The sequence below is a fragment of the Gasterosteus aculeatus genome, chromosome 21, assembly GCF_964276395.1.
Source record: "Gasterosteus aculeatus chromosome 21, fGasAcu3.hap1.1, whole genome shotgun sequence".
Classification (NCBI taxonomy): domain Eukaryota; kingdom Metazoa; phylum Chordata; class Actinopteri; order Perciformes; family Gasterosteidae; genus Gasterosteus; species Gasterosteus aculeatus.
In genome coordinates this window covers 5988464-6012392 of record NC_135708.1, presented here as the reverse complement: position 1 = coordinate 6012392, position 23929 = coordinate 5988464, and the positions used below count along the sequence as shown (strand labels likewise).

At 49.1% G+C, this 23929-nt stretch overlaps 3 protein-coding genes across 46 annotated transcripts in view; 1 reads left to right on the top strand and 2 right to left on the bottom strand.

Annotated features, from left to right (window-relative positions):
- The window catches only part of LOC120812009 (uncharacterized), a 519303-nt gene that overhangs the window by 272097 nt on the left and 223277 nt on the right, over positions 1–23929 (top strand). The window lies entirely within an intron of this gene.
- Positions 2429–17679, bottom strand: stk17a (serine/threonine kinase 17a). The gene is made up of 7 exons (XM_040167725.2): positions 16974–17679; positions 11101–11313; positions 6765–6912; positions 6507–6633; positions 6380–6428; positions 5741–5920; positions 2429–5608 (listed from the first exon to the last, which is right to left on the bottom strand). Exons 1-7 carry the CDS (start codon positions 17147–17149, stop codon positions 5191–5193), a joined length of 1311 nt encoding a protein of 436 aa, XP_040023659.2. The 5' UTR covers positions 17150–17679; the 3' UTR covers positions 2429–5190.
- hecw1a (HECT, C2 and WW domain containing E3 ubiquitin protein ligase 1a) overlaps positions 19101–23929 on the bottom strand; it is a 30825-nt gene continuing 25996 nt past the window's right edge. For 6 of the 10 annotated variants that reach the window (XM_040167157.2, XM_040167159.2, XM_040167162.2 and 3 more), the window contains 4 exons: positions 23621–23750; positions 23377–23523; positions 23172–23286; positions 19101–22907 (listed from right to left, as the gene is read on the bottom strand). In XM_040167157.2, coding sequence (XP_040023091.2) covers positions 22453–22907; positions 23172–23286; positions 23377–23523; positions 23621–23750 — 847 coding nt within the window. In that variant the 3' untranslated portion in view covers positions 19101–22452. The remainder of the gene's footprint in view (positions 22908–23171; positions 23287–23376; positions 23524–23620; positions 23751–23929) is intronic. The other 4 variants (XM_040167163.2, XM_040167164.2, XM_078096928.1 and 1 more) reach the window with 1 other exon arrangement.

Here is a 23929-nt window from a genome sequence, read left to right as displayed (position 1 = left end):
CATATGAGACAGGTGCTGAGACAAGGACACAACGCGGGGGGTGTGTGTGTATGTGTGTGAGAATCCAGCGTTAAACTGTAGAGTACAGCCTTAATATTACAAAGCAATGACTCGGTACGTTTGAGCTCCATGAATTCTAAATGTGTCGTTCGCGTATCATTAGTCCATTAGGGTCCAGTATCGTCAAGAGAGGTTCATTGCTCACGTTCTACTAACTCGTCAAACAAAGACTTTAACCTTAACTTTAATTGACAGCGTCAATGTCCCTTTGAACCTCCGATTCCTGCTCCCCTTGTCCTGATGTCAGTGGACCCGATCCCCCGTCCCTCGGGGGTCCCAGCTACAACCAGCACGGCACGGGAAGTAGGACTCAGGTGTAGAACCGAAAACCAGGAAATACATAGAAAAACCACCATCAAGGGGACACGTGACACTGTGATAACAGAAAAACTGAAAAGACAGTGGACCCACCTGGTTTAAATGCACTGGGAGGTACAGGAGATTGGACACAGGAAGGATCAGTTGGGGACAGACAATCACAAGGGAGGGAAAAACCCACCAGGGGAGGAGATGAAGCTAACCCAGGAACACGAAAGCCTCGAAAATAACACCCCAAACACCAGGAACAGCTTCAGAAAGCTGACAGCTGACTCAAGTTGAGTTGAGGATAACTGTGGAGGACATGTTCAAGAGTCCTCTTAGGACTCCCATTCTATAGCAAATGAAAAAGTGAATTACAACAACATGGTCAGGGTCCCAGGAGCCCTGTTTGACAAGCAGGACATCTTGTGTCTGTTCCTGACAGGAATCAGAGCAGGCTGATGATGTCTGATTCCTGCCGTCTCTGCTGAAGGACGAAACCCAGCTTCCTACAGACAGAGAAACAGTGACCTCTGGGGGACAACCACTGCTGTTACATCTGTGTGGACACTGTTAAGGACATCACACAAAGTGGCTTAGCAGTGTGTTTGGTAAAAGTTGTTGCACAACCACAGGTATGTATGCATGTTTACAATACACTGTTGAGAGGGGGAGGGGGGCGGGCGGCTTCTTCCCAACAAGAAACAGCCTTTCACTGTTAGCATCCAGCTAGCTCAATGCACAGGTAGCCAACACAGTGGCCGGGACACCTGTTCGCCTGCAGGGGCCACGTGAGACAGCCGCAAGGCATGTTGTGAAAATAGCACTAGTTGACATGAATTAAACATTCTACTTTCTGTTCTGAATGAATTTGATTTGAGCAACTTTGTCCTTCAGGAAGTTTGTAACAAACAAGTAGTCCTTCATACTGCTCCGTACCCTCGAAGTAGATCTCGCTTTAAAAAGGTACTTGGCCTGGAACACATCGCCGTGCCCGGCTACACACTCTGGTTCAAGAGATGTTCCTGTTCTCCTGACGGTGACCTGTTGGGTGGACAATGTATCAACTTCAAACCACGTGACCTTTGTACCCAAAAGGTGTACTGTGTATCAGAGAAGTACATCAGTGACTATATGAAGCAGTTCTATTGGATCCAGTCTGGAGGGACAGGGAGGAAGTGAATGTGACAAGAAAACAAATAGAAATTGTATAACTAATAGGCTACAAAGCAAAGAGTTTTTTGCAGCTGGATGTACGATTGAGTTAAGTTTGCACGCTGAAATGATGAGTTATGTCATTATTATGTATCCTTTCCTTTCAAGAGAAGTGTCTAGCCTTTAACGGGCTGTAATAATAGAATTTAAATATATTACGATTTAAGAGGCTCAAACTATGCAGATATGAACTGTTTTGAATGAGCTGTCTATATTACGCACACGGCCTTCTTCATGAGGTCAGCATTGAGGATGGCCGATCCAATGATGTTTTCTCAGCGACCCCTGAACGACTTGGTTTGTCACATTGTACAATCAATGGGCCACAACACAGCGAGGAAATATTGTTGTTGCATTTCCTCATCTTTCGTTTCTTTGACTATTTTCACTGTTTGTGACTTCCTGGAATCATTTGAATGGATTTGACTGGTATTTCCTTTGCACTTTTTATTTTTTCTTCGGCTAAACTGAATTGTGCTCCTTCCTCCAGATGCCACTAATATCATTGGTGAACATAGTTGCCTGAGTAATGAATGGGCCCTTCTGTATTATTTCTATAGTTCAGGTCATTAATAAAAGGAAAACATAAAATACTGTAAAAACAGGCTATTATATTATATATATTATATTATATGAAGAATTCCTTAATGTCTGTGGTATTTTTCTGAAATGCAGATATGTAATGATGATTGCAGGGTGATGTGTTTACTGATCCATATGACGATATGACAGATATATAAAATATATCTAATCGGCCTGGTAGTGTGTGCTTCATAACTTGTGTACTAACAACCTTACGCCACTAGTGGCTACTGAAACCCAGCCCCCCCCCCACAGGTCAACTCTCTCCACAAACCTCTGAAATGTTTATTTACAGTACAGGACATACGTGTATAAATCTGTTCCCATGGAAACAGATTTGATTTTACAGCTTTATAACTGGAAGTCGAGTGCTTGGAGTCATGTACAGTTTCTAATGAGGACAAAATCATGAGAGGGTTCATGGAACATTCCTGTTAAATGTAAAAACAGAAGAAAATGTTTGCATCATGCACAGGATCATCAAACTCAGACGTCTGCAATATTACACAGAAATAACTCAAATAAAAAAAACACAAGAGCTCAATGGACAAATACTGTCTTCAAGCATGGCACTAAATACAGAATGAGATGAAATAAAAACAGGGTTGAATAAGGACGAGCTCATGCGAGTCACAGAGCAGCACTACAGACACACGATACCAAACTGTTGGCTCCGTATTCCCAGATCATGAAATAAGGAAAGTACACACTGGTTTCTCACTCAATCCTCACTGAGTCTGTCTGTGTTACTGAGGGACTCTTTTCCCCCAATGTCCCCTGTGGGAAAGAGATCGTCCTGAGTGATACTTCAGCCTGGTCAGGAAAGGCTCTTAGACCCCTGACCGATAAACCTCAGGTACCACATGTTTGGTTAGGAATGTTTCACTTCACGACTGTTCACACCAGCAGCACGACACATCTATCTCAATAAAGGGTTGGATCGATTTGTACAGGCAGAGACCCTGTTTACCCGAACCCTGTCTACCCGGACACTGTCTCCCCGAACACTGTCTACGCGGACCCTGTCTACCCGGACACTGTCTACTCGGACCCTATCTACCCGGACACTGTCCCCCGGACACTGTCCCCCGGACCATGTCTACCCGGACTCTGTCTACCCGGACCCTGTCTACCCCGACACTGTCTACCCGGACCATGTCTACCCGGACCCTGTCTACCCGGACCATGTCGATCCGGACCCTGTCTACGAGGACCCTGTCTACAAGGACCCTGTCTACCCGGACCCTGTCTACCCGGACCCTGTCTACGAGGACCCTGTCTACTCGGAGCCGGTCTACGAGGACCCTATCTACCCGGACCCTGTCTACGAGGACCCTGTCTACGAGGACCCTGTCTACCCGGACCCTGTCTACGAGGACCCTGTCTACTCGGACCCGGTCTACGAGGACCCTGTCTACGAGGACCCTGTCTACGAGGACCCTGTCTACCCGGACCCTGTCTACCCAGACCCTGTTGACCCGAAGCAGATTCTGACTATGTTTGAGGTAAAGCGTTGTACATTCAAACTACTGTGTTTTATTTTATTTCAGTTCCCTCTGGTGATAATTGAATAACAATGTCTAGGACTTTTATTGAGAAAGGTAAGAACGGAAGGAGAGGATCTAGTCTGCCGTGTCTGTCTTTGTCGAGGTTAAAGTTTCCTGCCTGTGTTCAGACTACAGAGTCTCCATGTTCTTGTGCACATTCTACATTTGCAAAGTGATTGTCTGGTGCTTTTATCTGCAGTGCAAAAGCTCAGAGAAAATGACCACCTAATATTCACGTCTTGTGTGAAAGTCCTCAGTGTTCATTCCTCACGTCACTGAGCTGATTAAGAGAGAAGTAAAACGGTTTAAAAGTAACCTCAAACCATCTATCACTGCTACTTGTGTTGTTTTGCTTCTCACCAGGAGGCTCTTAGATCTAAATGTGCTTCCTGGAAGCTTTTACAGCTCCTTTTTAGGTGGTTGGTAGAACCTTTGACAGATACTTAAACTGGATCTATCCAGAAGCCCACATAGAGGTTCATACCTAGAACCGTGTATGAAAGGTTCCACCCAGAAAAGGTTACCTGAGCCAAGAAGCTTCTCTTGATGTAACCAGAATGCTCAACGTCTGAAGGTGTTTACAAGAAGCCTCACAGTACGGCGAGGGTTTCATTTAGCAGGTAAACGTCTTGGCAAAGGAAGGAAACAACATAAGGAGCTCCAGGGAGGGAGAGACAACCAAACCTGGAGCGTGGCTCATTTCTTAACTTGAGTATTTTATTCTATCGTACCGGCTAAATGTAATACACGACTGGACAGTTTGTCTCTAATAACCACATTCAAGGAATATGAATCAAAACTGTTTGTGCTTAAGTGGAGAAAGTAAAACAGTAACAGGCTATTTCTTAACCCTTTAAAACAATGTAGTGCCATGAGCCAGGCTCTGATCAGGAGGACACACCTTCCTAAAGACTTCAGAGCTTCACACATTGACCCTCAAACACCAGCGGGACCTGTTTATTCGCCCCCTCGGGTCTGTCTCTTGTTAAAGTCATAATAAGACTTCTTGAGTTGTCTTGCTGGAGATTTTACAAAATCACAACTTAGATATATAGCCCAAATATTTATTTATTGTTCTGAAATAATTTCAGCACCAGGTCCATTTAGAAGCTGTTCTGTAGCTCATGTTCTCCACCTAAGCTGGAGTGATATGATGGAAAGTTCCAGAAGAAGAACCAAAAGGAACTTGTAGTAAGATTGTTTCAGTCAGCTGCTGTTGACGAGGTCAAAGACAAAATCAGAGTTTTGTTTCTGTGTACTTGTGTGTTGATGCTTTACATAGCGACACTATGAGGCTCGTAAAAAGGGAAGATGTCAAGGAAAGTGATGCATTATGGGAGAAAACCAGAATAGAAAGAAAGGCTCTCACCTGTTTAAACAAAAGTACACAAAATAAAGGTACTCAAATGGTATATTAATAGAGTGGAATTCATGTAACGAGGTGGTTTATCCTTGTTGCCATGACAACATTTCACAGGAGGGGTGGTCAGCAGCTGAACTTCCCAGAGACCTCCTGCAGCGCACCGAAAGGCTCCTCGAACTTGAAGCGTTTGGAGATTGCCTTCTGCTCAGCGGCCACGGCGTCCCTTTCCGAGGGGGGGGAGGAGGAGGAGGAAGAGGAAGAGGAAGAGGAAGAGGAGGAATGCCGGCACTGACCCAGCATGTAGGCGGCCACCACTACCAGCTCCTCCGTCACGGGGCTCCCATCTTCCTCCACCTCCTCCTCCTCTTCCTCGGCCACGGCTGTGCCACAGGGAAGGTGAGGGCTCGTGCTGGAGGTACTGTCGGCGCTGGGGGCTTCCTGGTCCTCCACTGGGGGGGTGTCCTCCGCCGTCAGGGGGTCCCGAGGCTCTGAGAACTGAAGCCAGGGGTGCTTGAGACACTGCTCGGCCGTGGCCCGATCCCTGCGCACACACACACACACACACACACACACACACACACACACACACACACACAGGCACATGTTACGCTCGGTGTGGATTGGGTGGTTTGAGGAAACGGCTCCGCGTTAACACAACAGCAGGGGGACGGACCGTGGCTGCTTGAGGAGCAGCGTCTGTATGAAGGACAGGGCGCCGCGGTCCAGCTGCTGCAGCTCCTCCTCGCTGTAGCTCACGTTGAGCTGGGAGATGTTGAGGAAGGTCTCCTGCTTGTTCTCCCCCAGGAAAGGAGAGATGCCCGTCAGCATGACGTAGGCCAGCACGCCGGCACTCCTAGAGAGGAGGAGGACACCCCATCTGTAACGCATGAATCATTATTACTACGTAGACCTCAGTCCCCAATGTAGGAGGGAACGAGAATGCAAATACAATATATAAAAACAAAGTAAAGTATTTTACACTTCCAGCGATCTTTTATCACATATTTGAGTTCATGCTGTAAAGCAAAGCTCAATATGGGCGGCCAGTAGAAGCTGAGCTGCACTCTGACGTCAATAAACCGTCATAATTAATACAAATATTGTTGTGCTGCCATGAAAATAGATCCATGTTTGTCATTTGCAGAATGACTTGAATCTGAACAAACAACAGTCCCGTCCTGCTGGTTTGAGATTCCCTGTGGCTGTAAACGCGGAGACGGAGTGTGTGTTTTGCCAGCACCACTGGGGGGCGCCATGAGGCAGACGCCTGTGTCCCTCTGCATCCCGTGTTGGGACGGAAAGGTCCTCTTACCACATGTCTGTTGCTGTGCTTATGGGCTCATAGTTTAGAACCTCCGGAGCTGGAAGGCAGAACACAAACACACCAGTTAGCCTGAGAAGGAACCGTGTGCATGAAGGCCTGAAGCGCTGCGACTCACCGACGTACTCCGGAGTCCCCATGATCTCCCTGAGCTCCCGATGGCTGCTCAGCACCCTCGACAGACCAAAGTCCACGATCTTGATTTCGCCCAGCGGAGAGCTGCTGGTCAGCAGGATGTTTTGAGGCTGACGGCACATCACGACACGTGTTGGCGTCAGACAGGAAGTACGTACAGATCCCACACAGGGTGGACCCAGCGATGAGCCACTACAAGAAGACCTGAACATGCAACGCAGGCCGAGCCCTGTCCACTGACCTTCAGGTCCAGGTGGACCACATTGTTCTGGTGGAGGAAGGACACTCCCTCCAGGATCTGCCTCATGAGCCTCTTCACGTCCTCCTCGCTGAAGACCTCCTCCTTGTCGTCTGACACACACTGGTTGAAGATCTCCCCTCCAGCAGCGCTGCACACACACACACACACACACACACACACACACACACACAGAGGCAGACATTGTAAATAGAGTCCATCAGATCAGGAATGTTCACTTGCCTCCTTGTCTCATGCAGGGTTTACTAGTGTCCATCCCGTCCCGGCTGCAGCGTGCACCAGCGGGAGATGGACCAGTCACTGGTTTGAGACTGGGAGGACAGCGGAACCAGAAGGGAACCCCAAACACAGTCTGACCTCCTCATCCACAGCCATTACGGGCCGTATGAAAGGCACGGCCCGTCCATGAGAAACGGTGGGAATAAACCCTTCTCCTTGGGGACAATGTGTGCGTGCCCCCTTTCTGGGGGGCAGGAACAGGAGAGCAGAGCGATGGTGGTGACCTTTGCTTGAACAACGTGGTGCTGACAAAGTGCTCTCTGGTAAAGTGAACGGCACCACGTCTCCGTCCCACAATTGGAGCAGGCGCATGACGGGACAGAAAAAGACAGCAGTGCGGTCAGGAATAGATGCGGCGTCCCCTCCGGGGATGCTGAATTAGGCGTCAGCGCAGAGGAGCACTGAGGAGAATGTTTTGGTCTTTTCAAGGTCAAAAGAGAAGCTTTTTGATCCAACTGGAGAGAATAATAACACTGGAGGTAACTACAGGTCACGGATCCCGGTGGTCCCTTCCACTGCCAGTAGGAGAAGATTCAGATCTTGGAAATTGGGCATTTCATGTAAAACAGGATATGGACCATCTACCTTCTCAAAGGGGGGGTGAGAAGGGTGAGTGCCCCCGTCCTTTGACATTTCCCCCTCCCTCCGCACGTTGGAGCCTTTGACTCAAACTCATTTTGTTTTCCTTTTCTACTTCTCATTGCTATGAACGGGACTAATTCTCTAGTGTTCTAAATGTCTGTGAGTGGGACCCAAACCCCAGAGAACCGGTCAGAGGCGTGTGTGACTTTGGGCCCAGGGAAGGAACGTCCTGCCAGCAGCCACGATGAGTCACATGGGAAATGCCAAATGCATTCAGGGGTTGGCCGAGCTGCTTTGAAATGAGTAAAAATGAAGATAAACAGTTGGAATAAAGTCTGCAGTGACGAGGATCCGCTTCAAGTAAGAGGTTTAACAAACTGTGAGTCGAACCCTAAACCCTGAGGTGATTTACGCTGAGATGAAACTCTGAGTTTTGGGTTTAGAGTTGGTTCAATCAACCCGCCACAGTATGAAGGCAGCATGAATGGAGCCATGATACCACCATTCACCATGGCAACCACCACAAACAATCGGTCGGCATACGTCACCCCTACTGAGGTGGAAACATTAATGCAACCAACGCCGAGTATGAACCCGTTATTAGAAAGAAAAGCAACACCGCTACTGCAGCAAAGGAGAGAGAAACGGTGTGAATTCCAATATAGTGTTAATATAGTTAATATTAATTTACACACTAATCACAATCCATACCTTTTACTAATTCCCAGTGGGAAAATAACATTTTTTACACTGTTTGATAGAATGCACTACACACAGGCTTGTTCATATTTAATCACAAGAACAACATCGCTGGTAAAAACTGGTACAATGGTATTGGACCTATAATGTATTTTATTCAGGTGCATCCTGTGGAATTCTTCTTTAATGGCTTCACTGGTTTGTGTCCAGGGAACAAAAACGTTTAAAAGACGTTTCTTACTGCTCTGCAAACAGCAGCTTTACTAATATGATGCTGTAAAGGAAACAGATAGTACACAAAGAATGTGCTCGTATGTGAGACTGTCCACCATGAGTGACGTTAGTTATGAGGACCGGTGAGGTCATGTACATATTTGATGGGCTGTGAAACAAGTAGTTATGTGGAAATGACCATATATCTCATCAGGCCTCAATATTCTCTCCAGACGTGTTTAAAACCCTGCAAAGTAAAACCGCTTCTTCATCAACAGGATTGTCCAGAAAAGGACGCGCCACCATCCAGAAAACACTTGAGTCTTTAACGTAACATCTTATTTTGTTCATATGTGGAAACCGCGCTAAAATCCGCCTGATACAGAGGAACTGGATGAATGAGGAAATGAAAGCGCGCTGCGTGATTGGCTGGGCTGCTGTCGGAGGGAGGAGACTGTGAAAGAAACTCCAGGTTTATTGAAGAACACCTGCTCCCGACCAGGTGATGTTCACCGGCTCAGTTGCCATGGCGACTGACCCTGGGCTTTAGTTACATGGAGATAGATAGATAGATGCATTTAGGGAGGAGAAGCAGGACTCAGACACACAGCCAGTGCAGTGAGGTCTGATTATTTGTCTCATCGGGGTGATCGTTTCTGCAGCGTCACTGTGGATGTTCTTGCCAGTGATCCCAGTGGAGAGAGAATCACAGTACTCAGTCCTGGGGAGATAAAGACGTGGACGAGCTTTTCTGCATCCGACAAATGGGTCATCCACGCTCCACACAACCCCCCCTCCATTGATCCGCTCTCATTGTCCGAGGGGAGCCTCTGGCCGATGGACAAGGCAAACATCACGTGGTGTAATATGTGCACAGCGATGGCTCCACCTCCACGGGGCAGACAGAGGGACACAGACTTTCCATGGGGAGTTAAGCTACTTCTTTTTACTCACTTCATTTTACGTCGACTACTTAAATATAGTAGAGAACGAGACTATGCAAGCCTGGCTCGACTGGACCCCGTCAACTTTAGACATTCATTTTAATACCAAGTGTATTTTACATCACAGGTCATTTAGCTGACGCTTTTATCCAAAGCGACTTACATTACATTTTTGCCCGGGGAGCAATTAGGGGTTAGGTGTCTTGCTCAGGGACACTTCAACATGGGACATGGAGCGGCTGGGACGACGATGTGTGTATGTCCACAAGACAAACATTTTCCTATCCACGTAGCCCCCCCCCCCCCCCCCCATCCCACCAAAAACTGCATATATGACCAAGCAAAATGCTGTTTTTTCAAGGTTACATAACATGACAAGCTGAAAACAGTAATAAATTATTATTATATATTTACAGTTTATTCCTGTTAATTCCCATGGAAAGTTTCCAAATTTGAATTTTCCCTATGTGTGTTTGTGTGATGTGTTGCTCGGTCTGTGTGTATCTGTGTGTGTGTCCTTGGCAGGCAGCAGGATGCTCACTCTGGGGAGCAGTTAATTCTGGGATTATCCTTTTTATGAACAAAGGCTGGGATTGGGATTATGGGCCGAGGGAGGGGGGGTGTTCTCCCAACCAGGACAGATTGCATTGTGGGGCTTGTGCTGCTGACAGGAAACAATCCCGTCTGTCACTCAGTGTCCTCGCGCCTGAACTGAGAGTGGTCGTTCAGAAAGCACGTGGAGACGGGACGCTTGTTCACATTTCTGGAGTCCGGCGGCTTTGAGGAGCCATTTCACTGCTTCAGGTTTCCTGCGATAACCAGAGTGAAACCAGAGAAAAGATTGTCCCAATGAAAGCGCCGCGTAAGTGTTTACAACGTGTTGCCACGTCCATGAAGTGCAGCGCGAGCGAAGCCGTCAGAACACTGGTAGAGCTCAGTGACTAGATGGCACTAATGCATCAGATGCCCCTGACACACACGTTCAACTGCCTACCGGCCTCTGTGTGGTAATATGGTATGTGGGGGGGGGGCAGAGAGAGACTTTCTTCATCAGGCCGGCATCCCATGAACTGCACCCACACACACGCACACACACGCTGTGGGAACCAGGTCAAGCATGGCCCAGGCACTGAGACCGGTGGGATGAGATCAACAACAACTGGTTCGGCTGCTGTAGTCCACACAGTGTAGGACCCCGTGTGTGTGTGTGTGTGTGTGTGTGTGTGTGTGAATAGCTTGTGTTTGCTGAAGCATTAAAGTCTGGACTGAAAGGCTGCAGCCATGAGGCGCACGTCACGCCGCTCGCTCTCTACGTTGAGCAGAGCTCAGTGTGTCACCTCAGCTACAAACCCATGATCTCACAATAGGACACGAGATACTAATTTTTATATTTCAATATTTTTCATCGCTCAGCACTTCCTTGTTAGATTACATTTCACCCACCGAATAAGATCCGTTCCAGACTCATAGAGTCATATTATATATATATATTATATAAGACCTCTCCTCATAGTTTTGCTGATGTTGAAAACATCGTTAGTGTCCACGGTGACTAAAGGTGTTTGGGGAACAAATTGAAGGTGTGCGGGTGTGATACTCACAACTCCAGCACCAGCACCATCTCAGACGCCATCTCGTAGACCTGGTGCAGGTTGACCACCCGAGGACTGGCCGTGGCCAGCTCCAGCACTGCGATCTCGTGGATGATCTCCACGCGGCAGTCTTGGCCTTTCCGTCTCTTCCTCATGAACTTTGCAGCGTACTCGTGGCCCGAGCATTTCTCCACACACTTCCTGACCACGGCGAACTTCCCCCTGCAGGAGGAGAGAGCGTCAGAAGACCATCAGGACTGCGCGGCCATGTTCAGGTCGGACCAGCTGTGCTAAGGTCATGGCTGATGGATGTTTATATGTGCGTCCTTCATCATTAGGAAATAACCATTTGATCCCCACGGAAATGCAGCGACAGAAAAAGAGACTCTTGGTCTCAAATTTCATTTATAAATCCCACAATGCAACGCTCTGCGTTCTGCGGACGGGGAATAAGTGACTCTACGTGCAGAGATCAGGAAACCATCCTGAGAGTTTCTCAGTAAAACACAACCTGGATCTTCTGCATCCGAGCGAGTTCATTACTGCTTCCTTGGCTCCGCCTCCCCGCAAGTCCAATGAGCTCACAAAAAAAACAATCAGCTGATTTACAGACATTCCTTTTCCAGCGGTTCCCCCTGAATGGAAGTGCAGCTCCCCGGTGGGCTTTAGAGCCTCGTGCTCTCTGGGTTTGTTGATAGGAAACAGCGTTACAGACTGAAGGCTGACCTCAAGTCCCTTCTGAAACAGACCGATGGGCGTTCTGGGTTCACGTCGACATCATTAAGCGGACAGATTTGGCACTACAGCCGGCGCCGCCTGGCCTGACCCACTTCCATTTGGGGCTGGAGGGTGTCCTCGGGTGGGACCACATGGGCCCGCTGCCCAGGGGGAATCCTCTGAAACGTGGCTGCTGATTGATTGTGCCTTCCCCTCTGGCCTACGCCGGGCCAATAACCAGCACAGCGCCTGGCCGGACCCGACCAATCGCTGGCACGCGACGCAGCGGCTTTGCCTCCTTCTTCAGGAGGCGGCGGAGATTAAAATCATTATGAGAAACACACATTGTTCCATAGTGATTTGTCGCTGCTAGATGAACAGAACCAGATGTTTATCCTGCACCACATCATCATCGGTGTAACAGCCATATTACGCCTGTTACCGTATTATACAGTAAGTCCTGCGTGTGCTGCAGAGCGATTCACCTCCAGAACAACAGGTGGAGTCACGTGTTCTGTTGAAGACGACCACGCTGGTTGCTTTATTTATTCATCATAGACTTTATTGCCACGTGCATCCACACTGCTGCTTTTCATCAAGGACACATTTGTCCCGTATTTTCCTCCACGACTTTGTTCCCTCGTTTGCTGCGATCTCCCTCCATGAATCAGAGGCCGTCCGGCGTCCTCATAGTCCGCCAATGACGGCTTGTACAAGCGCTCATATTTACGCATTTCTTCCCACAAAAGCTCTTCAGTCTGATCCGTTCTCTCGTACAAAATCTTTGTAACGTTGGTATTGTGCTCTGAAAGCGTAAACGTGAGACTCTGTAAAGGACGTAGTTAGCGGACCAATCGCCGCCTTGCGGGCTGCAGGAGGCGTCGCTCTCGACGCGATCCTGTCACGCCTCCTCGTGAGTCCTGCTGGTGGGAGGAGCTTCAATGCTTACACACCTGCGCCTCATCAGAGATGAACAACTGGATAAAAGGAGGACCTGGCGGCCGGTCCCCGCCGGATCGATACGTCACTTTTGGGCTCCTTCCCGAACTCTGACAAATCCTAGAAAAATGGGTCGACGCGTCTCTCTGAAAACGCAGAAGCATAAACTAGGCTTCAGTGTACGACAGTACTTAATTATTAAATATTAAACTTAAGTATGAGACTCAGGTTATCATCATTCTTATCTGTTAAGAATCGTATTAACATCATTTAGTTTTCATACTTGCTGATGACCAGAACATCCTGATATTAGTGTGCATCCTCCCAGTCCTCCCAGTCCTCCCAACGAAACCATAGAGCCCCTCCCCACATGTTGAATCCCAGTTTGACCCCCGGGGGCGTCTGAAACATTAGTTCTAGTTGTGGCCTTTGTGATGTGGGGAATAATCCCCATCATTCTTTAATAAAGCGCAGCTCGAGTGGGGCTACGGGGCCTCATGTGAGAGTCACGGGGCCGAAGCACAACACCACTGAGCTGGTGAGGCGGACCCCGTCCCATCTGTGGTCCAATGGCAGCGAGCCACATACTGTCCTGGTCCTCGAGCAAGACCAGTGATGGAGCACAACCTCCATGGATCAACACTTAGATTAGAATTCTATTGGCACACATACGGCGATGTAACATGTTTAAATACTCACGCAGTGTGTCATAACATCATTTATTTCAGTGGAAGGTTTCTGGATGAGCACGAGACAGACAGCAGATCGATTTCTGCCCCTTTTCAAATTATAATGACACACCATGAGGTATGGTAACAGTGAAGCAGAGCTTTCCCAAAGCACTGATTGGTTACTACATTGAGGGGGGGGGGGGGGGGGGGATTGCTGCAGGCTGTATTGGATGGTGCATCAGAGCCCACCTCCAACACAGCCGGCGTACTCCGACATAACCCCTCAGGAATGGATTTTTCCATTCAACTTTTTGCCACAAATCAATGCGTCTACCCAGCAGATCGGGCCGATATCATATCAGTCATCGTTCTTTCCACATATGTCAGCATCTTCCTCCAGGTGAGAAACAGCGCGTGTCGGGGCGGCCATCTGTGGCTAGTATCGCGTGGAAAGAGTGGTAATGTTGTCCTAGAAACCTTACTCATAACTCCTAAGGAGGACATGGAGGCTGTCCATGGTGCGCCATGTCTTATATCACAGCTTTTAATAGAGCAGAATGTAGGTTGCCGTCAACCACATGGTGATTATGACGTTTGAGGTCATATTATGGTGCAGCTGACATACTTTGTCTGATGGACAATCTCAGCGCCCTGTGCTAATTAAATGTGTCTCCCACTACAACAGCGTGTGAGCCGTCAGACTGGTCTGTGGCCCCGGACGCATTTAATGAAATACTGATTTCCGACGGGCCCGGGGGCCAAACACTCCCACCGGACGTCGACGGAAGCCCCCCCCCATGCTGCGCAGGGACGGATGAGGATGGGAGGAGACCACCGGACCCTTAGGGCTGTAGAAATAATGACCGTCTATGACCTGCGTGGGCAGGACAGTCATTAGGAGTCGGGAAAAGACAACCGCAGTGTTTAGGGAATCCGTCTCCCCTTCCACTAAGCGCCGTAGTTCTGATGGGAGACGCACGTTGGTGACGTGACGTCAGTCTGCAGCGTGAAGCTACAGTGTCTCCAGAGACGGACCACAGAGAAGCATCGTAGAGGCCTGCATGTGTTACAGTGTGCAGTAAAAATATACATAAATGACTTAGTTTCTACGTCATGATCGTTACTCCTCGTGAGCGGCGAATGATGTCACCATCTTATTGTGGGACGAAATCGTCTCCTTTCCTTTGGTAAAGGATGCTCGAGTGGTTCCTATGCTAAAGGAGCTCAGTGAGGAAGCATTGAAGCTCCTTTCCTTAGCATTAGGGAAATCAAACAGAGCACCTACACCAGTTCACTTCATTTCACTGAGTGAGGAAGATATTATCCATCCTCCGTCTTCATCACAACCGTTTATGGTCTCAATCGCTGATCTGTTTAGTAAACGATGGTCCATTTAGAGTCAAACAGACCATAAAGTGTGCTTCAGTTGTATAAAGCGTCTCCACGTCAGTCCTCCGCATCCCAAATGTGGTCCATCTGTCCACGGCGACGCCTCGATACAGAATACTATAACACAAAGAGGTGGCTCCACCAGCCCCACATGGGCCAGTAGGAGAGTGGCCGAGCCACTAAGACCCCACGGAAACCGCTTTGGCTCTGAGCCATATGGAATTCCATGCCTGCTTCTCCGTCGTGGTCTCCAAAGGAGCTTGGCTGTGGCCATCTGGGACTCCCACCGCACAGCCCCCCTGCAGGGGTTTAACTTAAATCCCCCCCCCGCACACTCACTCAGCCCACTACAACTCCTAAATGTGTGGAAGTATCCAGAGAGTGGGGGTCAAACGGCAGCAGCATTCTTACCCTTTTTATCCGTCAGAGCTGATGGACAGAAAAATGCTTTTGACTTTTCCGTCAATTCAATTCAGTGTTCAAGCTAAATAATAAAAAGTGCCCAAACATCCCCCTGATACTGTGTCTCCATTGCCAGGCCGTGTGTTTGATATAAAGTCAGTACGGCCAGTGGACAGACGGTGTGAGTGGGTCAAACTGCCTCTCAGTCCCGCACATGGAAGGAGGTAAAAGAAGCTCTTGTTCGGAGCAGCTGAAAGGTGGTTAGTATCCCGTCATTAATCAGAGAAGTGCTGCAGACCTCCATCACTCAGAGAGACCAGTTAGAAACACGCACACACACACACACACACACACACACACACACACACACACACACTCACTATGAACTCTGCTGCAGGAGGAATGTTCTGCACACTTCGGTCAGGATCGCGTGGAAACACAAACCGCGCTAACAAGCGGCAGAAAGCAGGTCGCATTATGAAATGAAAACAACAGCGTCGCTACTTTCAACAGCGCCGTCCATTAGCGCCGATGAGCACCACAACATCGTCTCTGCTGATAGGAATAAGGCGTTCTGCACACGGCCACAAAGGTTACATCTGCAGAGGAAACATCCAGCAAGGATTTAAACATCCTTGCTGGATGTTCAGCGCAGCGTGTGGACCAACGAGCCGTCGGGTCAGAGAGAGGAGACGTTTGACCCGAGGTCACCTCGGCGATCAGCCGATCTGCCATCACACTGGTACCGCAGATCAATGCCGCCTTTCATGTTCTGTGGCGGCTAATCTCCGTCACAACGTCGGGCCGTGCCACGCAAAGCCACACACACACACACACACACACACACACACACACTGTTGGCTTCATTAAAAAGCTGATGAAGAACCAATGCAAGGGGACTTAAGTGCTAAGGTCATTAGTGGGGTAAAAGCCTGTTCTAATCAACTTGGGATTGGCCTTGTGCCTCTGGGGGGGTGGATGGGGCACTTGCTCTAATCATCCACTCTGGACCGATCCCGTGAAGCATTAGTTGATCCCAAGAGTCGCTGCTAGCGAACTACAGGCTGGATTCCACTGTGCTGCCGTCCTGATAGTTTATTCATAACGTTGTGTTCAATGACACAAAGTACTTCCACAATCAAAGTCAGCACGACCTCGTTTTGGGCATCCTCATTTTGAAGTTGACTGGTGATGTGTCGCCATGACAACGTACTCTGTTTCCAGTGCCGTGCAAAGGGGTGAAAGAAGCCGACGTCGATATTGTGGAGATGTGGAAATGTTTTTTCATCGTTAATATCAGATTCAAACTAATCCTCATGCTAAAGAGGGTCGTTCAATAGGAGCATAGAATGATTTTCACCAGTTACTACTTTGTCTAATTGCATTGATAGATTCATCCTGAATTTACCAAATGTTTTATTTTAATTTTACTTTTTTCTCATTTTTAATCAGACAGAAACGATCGCTTGGGTCAAATTCCTCTGTGTTGTTAAGGCTTTTAAATAAGGGTGTGTATATATATAATGTATATAAATATGATATATACAATATATGGCATTCAGAGCCGAATTTATATGAAGATCCATCACTTAAAAAGCGCCTTTGTCAGCATGATGGTTCATGGGGTGACTCGTTGATTTCCAAACAAATCTTTGACTGTTGGATGAAACAACGTTCAGATTTATATGGTCTAATGTGCTTTTATAATCATAAAAGCACGTAAATCAGCCACTGTTGAACTTGTCCCGACAGGTGTGGTCTTACCTCCCCAGCTCCCTGCCGGGGATCACGGTGTAGTGGTCGGTGAACGGCTCCTTGCTGATGCTGGTCCGGATCTCGGACAACAAGCCGCAGGGGCCGCGGCTCGGTTCGGCGGCTCGGCTGTGATCCAAGCGGGTCCGACTACTCGGGTCTTCGGCTCGTGGACATTCGGGGATCATGGCGCCGTTTAGGGGTTCGTTCAGTGGGTCAGTCGGGGGGGGGGGACCGTAAGTACAAACAGCAGAGCACCGGCGGGACGGCGAGCGGCAACTTCAGAGAAGCTTTCAGGGTCACCGGGCGGCGGGAAGACTTCAAAGCCCGGCGTGCTTCAACCGCCCTCTGCCCGGTACTCAGCGGTCCTCTGCCCGGTACTCAGCGGTCCTCTGCCCGGTACTCAGCGGTCCTCTGCCCGGTACTCAGCGGTCCTCTGCCCGGTACAAAGCGGTCCTCTGCCCGGTACTCAGCGGTCCTCTGCCCGGTACAAAGCGGTCCTCTGCCCGGTACAAAGCGGTCCTCTGCCCGGTACTCAGCGGTTCTCTGCCCGGTACAAAGCGGTCCTCTGCCCGGTACAAAGCGGTCCTCTGCCCGGTACAAAGCGGTCGTCTGTCCGGTACAAAGCGGTCCTCTGCCCCGTTGTCGGTTCTCTGCCGGTCTCACAGAGTTGTCGCTCAGGTGCCGCGCTACTGGTAACCATGGGGGCTCGTTCTGATTGACAGGCGGGCGGACCAATGGGGCGGACCTTAGTGCTCTGAGCGGCGTTACATGGCAACAAGGTGTCAAAACTATGGAGAAATGTTCAATACTGAGTACAAATATGAACTCCTTGTAAAAAGCTTATGAAACATAATTTAAGAAATTATCAAAAGTAACACATCATGATTCAGAACGACCAAACCCTAAACCAGAATACAGGATGTAATTGAATTACATCCTACTACTAACTACTTTACAAAAAGCAAAATGACCTACAGGTATAGTGCAGACTTATATTGGTGGGTAGTGTACTATATTATATCATTTAAAACCTTTTCCAATACTTTGTTTACCTCAAACAGCAATGGGGATGAAGCCTTTTGTTTGCAACTGTGCATTGGTATCTGTGGTTTTATGGAAAATGTTATGGAACATCTTCATATCACCATGAAACCCTCGTAAAATGTGACATAAACTGCTTTAAATCACCCCATTCCACTGTGAGTATTCATACAATACCAGTCAACGTTTGGACACTTTCAGACTTTTGACTGGTACAGTCAATATAATATATATATATAATTTATAACAGCTTTTACTTACTATCTTAATATGTTTTTCTTTACTTGAGCTGCTACAACACTCGAATCAACAAAGGGACATCATCATCCTCATCATTGCGTAAAGTGTTGACGTCTTTGTACTGTCACTGTGAACTGTAGGCCCTGTAGGGTTCCTGTGAGCTAACGTTAGCCTTCCAGTGTCACAAATGAATAAAGATTTGTTTTTGGCTGAGTGTACTCAGAGACCTTGTGAGGGCCTTTTGTGATCGATACAATATGTGTCACGGTGTGGTTTTATTTCCTGTTTTATTTTGTCTCCCTGGGTAACTTCACTTCCTGCCTGGTCCTGTCATCCCCTGTGATTGTCTGATTGTTTCCACCTGTGTCCAATCACCTGCACCTCCCTAGTGTATTTAAGCCGTGTGTGTCTCCTGTCGCGTCATTGTCTATCGTCCCGGATGTTCCTTGTCGTTTGTCCTGGATGTTTGCCCCGGTTCCTGTGTGCGTTTGTGCCCCTTGGCCTTGGCCTTTGCTCTTGCCTTTTGACTATTAAAGACTTTTTCCCAAAAAGTCTGCGTTTGAGTCCTGCCTCTCGATCCCAGGCCCGGCTAACCCGCATGCCGTTGTGTCCTTGGGCAAGAAACTTAACCCAACATTGCTCCTGTAGCTGCGACTACAGTGTGTGAATGGTAGTTACTGATGGCAGGTGTCACTGTGTGTGGTTCTCCTGCCATCAGTGTATGAATGGGTGTGAATGGGTGAATGATGTCATGTAGTGTTAAAGCGCTTTGAGTGGTCAGAAGACTAGAAAAGCTCTATACAAGTACAGACCATTTACCCCGCCCGTGGCAATATGTACACACACAACAGCGGCAGGGTAGCAAAGTGACCGTTTTTATTGAGCTTCATGAAATCAGTGGTGAGGTGGAGCCGTACCTTTTTACCGTTATGTACATACTGTAAAAAGCTTCAGGCCCCCCCCGCCATCCATCTCGCCTCCCACATATTCCCCTTTACAAAGAAACGAGACAAATGAGAAGACACAAACAGCGTACCTTTTGGGAAGGCACCTCTCCATAAGCCTGTTTAGGTGTACCAGGTCTACGACGTCTACTATCAATGCACTTACACGTTGGCAGCCACTTCTTTTCCAGAATAGTTCGTTCCACATGATCAAGACTTCCATTCACGGTCCTCACAGTTTACACAAATGTCATACATGATCTTTTTATACGGCGTCCCTTGTTGTCACAACTGTCCAGATTTGAGTATTTGATTCATGCAGCTGACATCTATGACATAGCAAGACGTGGGAGGAAAACATCAACAGAACCTGAATAGGAAGGAGGTCATGTGACCACAGAGCGTGGATGGAGCCATAAGAACGGAAACAGAAACAGAAGAGCTTCGTCAAACCGCAAAGGCTTCAAAAGTGAAGCAACTGATAATATTATCAAAACAACAACAAAGAAAGATCCGACAAAGAAAACCTTTAAGGAAAGCGGGGCGACCGCCCTTTCCTCATAAATACAATTCAGTATAAATAACAGTACAAAAGATTGTAGAAAAAAAGAAGGAAAGAGGAGATGCAACATAATCACCACCTGGTCCTCCTGGTTGTAGCGATGCGTTGACAAGGCCTCGTCACAGCCGTTAGGATGATTGTAGTACTACTGATCTGGCTAATATATAGATATCCATGTATATGTAAATATATGTATAAATACATACATATATACTTCTGCAGGAAAGTGTTGTTGAAAGCTCAGTACCCGAGGTGATCAATTCTGCAGCTCACACGCAGATAAAGCACCATTTGGGTCTTTGAAACGAAAAATATAAAAATGTGACCTTTGAACCCGAGCCAAAGGTCCAGCTGAGGTCAAATTCAGCCGAACGGGGGGCCGCGTGTTGCGTTTACCTGCTGCCTACAGCCCCCCTAGGCTGGATCCTATCCCAGCATGCCGTGGTGTTGGCTCTGGGGGCCACACGGGAACGCTGAGGGTGTTTAAGTGCATGCATGTTGTCCATAGTGTCCAAATGATTTTATTCTTTTTAAATCCAATTGCAACACAAAACAAGATTTTGTTTTGCACAAGATCATCGCTTGGCAACTATGGTATGCTTAAGGTTGGGGAAAGATTGTCGTCATGGCGATCCACTGTGTTAACGTGAGGTGGCGGTGATGCTCGTGGCAGCTAACGCAGCCTTCCTCCTATCTGCGCTCCCCCCACACTGATACAGCTGTCCAACATCTGGCTGGACTACATGGGGATGTTGATCCAGTTGGACTGCTCATGACCGCACGTGTCCTCGGGGCTTCAGCGCACACACACGGTGAGAACAAGCAGTGGGCTTCACACAGAACCACGCATCTGGAGTAGTGACAGTCCTCCCGAAGCCGGAGAGCCACAGGTGGAGACCAGGCTCCTGTACAGGGAACGCGGTACTGTGGGACCCATCGCAGCAAAGGTCTCAACTATTGCATATGTTACACTGGTTTGTCCGAGGGCCCCGATGGCCCCTGCTGGCCCCACGTGCACGTCAGCAGAAGGGCCGGTGCAGGGAGCCGAGCAGTCCACCGGGGTTCTTGGAGACCTGCGTGCTGCTCTGCTGTGTGGGACAGTGCGGGTCTGAGAGGCTGGACGTACACAGTCAGAGAGAAGCAGCATCGTGGACTAAAGGATTCACAGCTGGCCCGGTGTCCTGAGCTGCAGGTCGGTCTGGCCTGATGGCCCTGGATCCCAGGAGCCCTCGTGTTGGCATCCTCGGCTACTTTAGACTCTTGTTGTCGCAGAGAAGGACCGCTTGTGTCACTAACCAGGAGGAGGACACACACAAGGTGTCCTCACTTTGGGCCGGACCCTGGGGTGGTGCAGGTCCACATGTAGACCTTCCTGCATGACACCAGCATCATGGGGTCTCCATGGTAGTGGGCATCACAAGCAGGTATTTAAAGGGTGCTCTGTTGGTGTGCTGTAAACCAAAGGTGAAGTATCCCTACAGCATGATTCATTCATACAGTACTGTTACTCCTAAGCAGGGCGAAGAGTTTTAGCATCGCCCGTGTGTGTGAGGACAGGAGACAACGATGATGTATGGTTGGCTCAACCGTTAAACGATCAATCCTTCTATCTCGTGATGCTTCGACCTCTGCATGATGTTGCATTCAAAGTCTCCTCAGTGTGCAGCTCTGCCTGGAGCCAACCTGGAGCATCTTCACGTGGTTGCTGATTGAAGGTTCTGATCACCACTGAGGCCTTGGCGAGGCTGCTTCCACAAAGATCCACCACATTCTTTAGGGTCCAGACCCCGACCACGGCCCTCATCAGACAGATCCTCAGGCTCTCATCATAGTTCCTTTGGCATCAGGGCTCCCCGGTATCATCCATCTGGGCCCTTTCTTTAAACTCTGCATTATACTTCTCTACAGCCCATGGATACACTCTACGTATAATTGTTTCTGTTTCCATTTAGTCCGTCTTTGCCTCTATCTGCTAAGTTCTGCTATTCACTTTTCAACAAGTTCTCAAGTATCCACTGTTTTTATATTAGACTGGATGTAACTGTCATTTCACAGTAGGTGTTGCCATGGAGATCCTATTAGTTAAATGAGGGGCTCTAACACACGGTACAGTAACAGTGACACACATCCACGTGACCAAAAACTTAGAAGTGCAATCCAAGAATCTTCATGCCGATGGAGCCAGCGGGGGATGCTTCTTTTCTCGTGTCCCACAGGCGTCCCACAGGTGTCCCCCGGGCAGGGACCTTGTCCTTGCTACGGGACTCCTGCTCACTCCAGGCCAAAGGTGCTGGTTTCCTCCACGGCGACCAGCAGCTTCTCATACAGCATGGTGTACGAGGGGTAAGGAGGCAGGTCCAGGCGGTTGAAACAGGTGTGAGCCCTGAGGGGGACGGGGACAACTGTTAGGACTCACGCCACCATGTACAATTCTACAATACACATGTCTTTAGCAGGACAAAGGACACTTGGAATGAGGGCACATCTGTATATGATTGCTCCCTTGAGGATGCTAGGATGTTTGATAGAAGGAATCAGTATCAGTAAGCATTAGCCCCCCCCCCCCCCCCCCCCGCTATCATCTGTAGCCCTGCAGTCACACTGCTGCTGAAGCTCCAAGCGTCCTCAGATTGAAACTGGAGCCCCTCATCTTGTGTCTGCTGAGCACGTTCTCGCTCCGACGCCAAATGCTGCTGTGAGGTCACGTGCACGCGCTTTGCACAAGGTCACGTCTACCTGACACAGAGGAGAGGAAACACTGAAAATAGATCCTGTGCTGAGCCCGAGCATCGTAGCAACCTGCTGTACTCGTGTACTGAAATAATACACACTGCAATGTACGACCTTGAGCTTGAAGGCAACGTTCAGGACAGACGACGCATGTGTTGGGTGAAGCCCCGGCCCCTCTCTCAGATGCCGGTGAGCAAAGTGCTGATTGGTGGAAAGGGGTCGGGTACCTCGGCAGCGATGTGACTTTGCCCCACTTCTCGATGCAGAAGCGCCGCAGGCCGTTGGACCCCCGCAGCGAGGCGAAGCCCTCGTAGGGCACGCTGGACGTCCCGGTGACGAACTGCAGCAGGCGGAGCCGCTGCTCGTTGTTAAAGCGCTCTACGGCGGCCCAGAACCAGCGCATCACGATGTGGCCGTCGTGGTAACCTGGTGGGGGGGGGGACATGTGACAGGGACACGCTCAGGGGGTGCAACAAGGCATGTGAGATGTAATTCCATCCAAATCGATTATAACGTTTTTATTATCATAAACTGCTAGCGTAGTCTGATTAGCGCCCTGCTGCTAGAATGTCCTCCTGGTCCTAGTGTCCCACAGTGGCCACAGGCTACGCTACGTTGTTACTACCGTGTCTGCACAAACATCTGACAACGCCTAACAAACTGTGTGGATAGACACACACACACACACACCTCCTCGGTACTCGGTGTTGCTCCTCCAGTCGATGAGGTCGATCTCGACGGTACCGGCGATGACCAGCTCCAGCTCCCGCGCATCGAACACCGACACCAGCCTGGAGTCCACCACCTGGGGCGGAGAGACACACCCATGTGACCTCATCGCTGTGTTCAGATGGGGACTCACTGAAAGTGCTGTGGACCAGAGAGCCGGGCTTACCTCGTAGAAGCCTCTGACCAGCGCCTCCGTCTGCTGCACCACTCCTCTCTCCACCCTCCACTTGGCCATCCGCTCGATGTAGTCCTTCTTGTTCTTCTCCGTCACCTGGATGTTGGAGCCGCCCGACTTCAGCTCCCGCTCCGTCACCTGGCAACGCACCGAGCGGCGGGTACGAAGCTGGTCAACGCGGGACAGAAACACCCTGTAGCTAAACAACGCTTTGCATGTGGCGCCATGTGCCCACCTGGCCGAAGACCTCCTCATTGACGGTGAAGGTGAGGTCCAGGATGTCGGTTATGTCGTTGTCCTTCATCCACTGCAGAGACTGGTGGAACTCCTCGTCCAGGTACTCCAGATCAGACAGGTCCGTGGACCTGCAGGACACGCAGAGCCACCAGGACGCAGCTTGGGTAAGTGAGTCAAACCAGTTGCTGCCGGATCACAGACTCCTAGATGGACGTATGCTGAGCTCTTTAGATCTGCCTCTTCCCTCTACACCGACTGCTCCTCAGAGGACCAGAGACAGGAAGGATCACCTCTCAGCCTGGACACT

What these genes read in the sequence shown, in the direction of transcription:
- stk17a (XM_040167725.2), bottom strand. Translation starts at nt 17,149, where the DNA reads ATGATCCCCGAATGTCCACGAGCCGAAGACCCGAGTAGTCGGACCCGC. An exon ending in TGGTCCACCTGGACCTGAAG is followed by an intron (nt 6,634 to 6,764) that starts GTCAGTGGACAG and finishes ATGTGCCGTCAG; the next exon opens with CCTCAAAACATCCTGCTGAC. An exon ending in CTGCTCCTCAAGCAGCCACG is followed by an intron (nt 5,609 to 5,740) that starts GTCCGTCCCCCT and finishes GTGTGTGCGCAG; the next exon opens with GGATCGGGCCACGGCCGAGC.